Source organism: Nestor notabilis, unplaced genomic scaffold (assembly GCF_000696875.1).
Source record: "Nestor notabilis isolate BGI_N333 unplaced genomic scaffold, ASM69687v1 scaffold14863, whole genome shotgun sequence".
Lineage (NCBI taxonomy): Eukaryota > Metazoa > Chordata > Aves > Psittaciformes > Psittacidae > Nestor > Nestor notabilis.
The window spans coordinates 2,917-3,335 of record NW_009922497.1 but is presented as its reverse complement, the minus strand read 5'-3'; the positions used below and the strand labels follow the sequence as shown (position 1 = coordinate 3,335).

The 419-nt window shown below is 51.3% G+C and overlaps 1 protein-coding gene across 1 annotated transcript in view; it reads right to left on the bottom strand.

Moving 5' to 3' along the window:
- Positions 1-131: 131 nt before the first annotated feature.
- The window catches only part of LOC104403487 (ETS translocation variant 3-like), a gene marked incomplete at both ends in the record, with an annotated part of 2,597 nt that continues 2,309 nt past the window's right edge, over positions 132-419 (bottom strand). The window contains one exon of the mRNA XM_010011641.1: positions 132-247. Coding sequence (XP_010009943.1) covers positions 132-247 — 116 coding nt within the window. The remainder of the gene's footprint in view (positions 248-419) is intronic.

Sequence of the window (419 nt, the reverse complement as noted above, 5' to 3'; positions counted from 1 at the left end):
AGGCTTTATCAAGGGCCAGCCATGCCCACCACAGCCACGCCGATTGCTCCAAGCCCAGGAGGTGACTGCTGGGGATCAGCCCTGGCCCACACGAGAGGTAAAAGCAGCAGCCCTGACCCCCCAAAACTCACCATTAGGCCGAATGTTAATGAAGGGGTAGTTGGGCATCACCAGCTTGTTGAAGTTGAACTTGTAGGTGAACCTTTTGCCTTTTGTCTTGTGGAGAATCCTCTTGTTGTAATAGTACCTGTGAAAGGGGAGTGAAAGGGATCGATCAAAGCACGTGGTGATGTGGTTAAAGGCCTCGTTTCGTTCAGTGCCATCAACATCCCCCTCTGATGCACCCACAGACACGAAGCTGCCCCAGAACTTGATGTAATTAATCCAAGGAAACATCAGTCGAGTGGGAATTTTCCAGC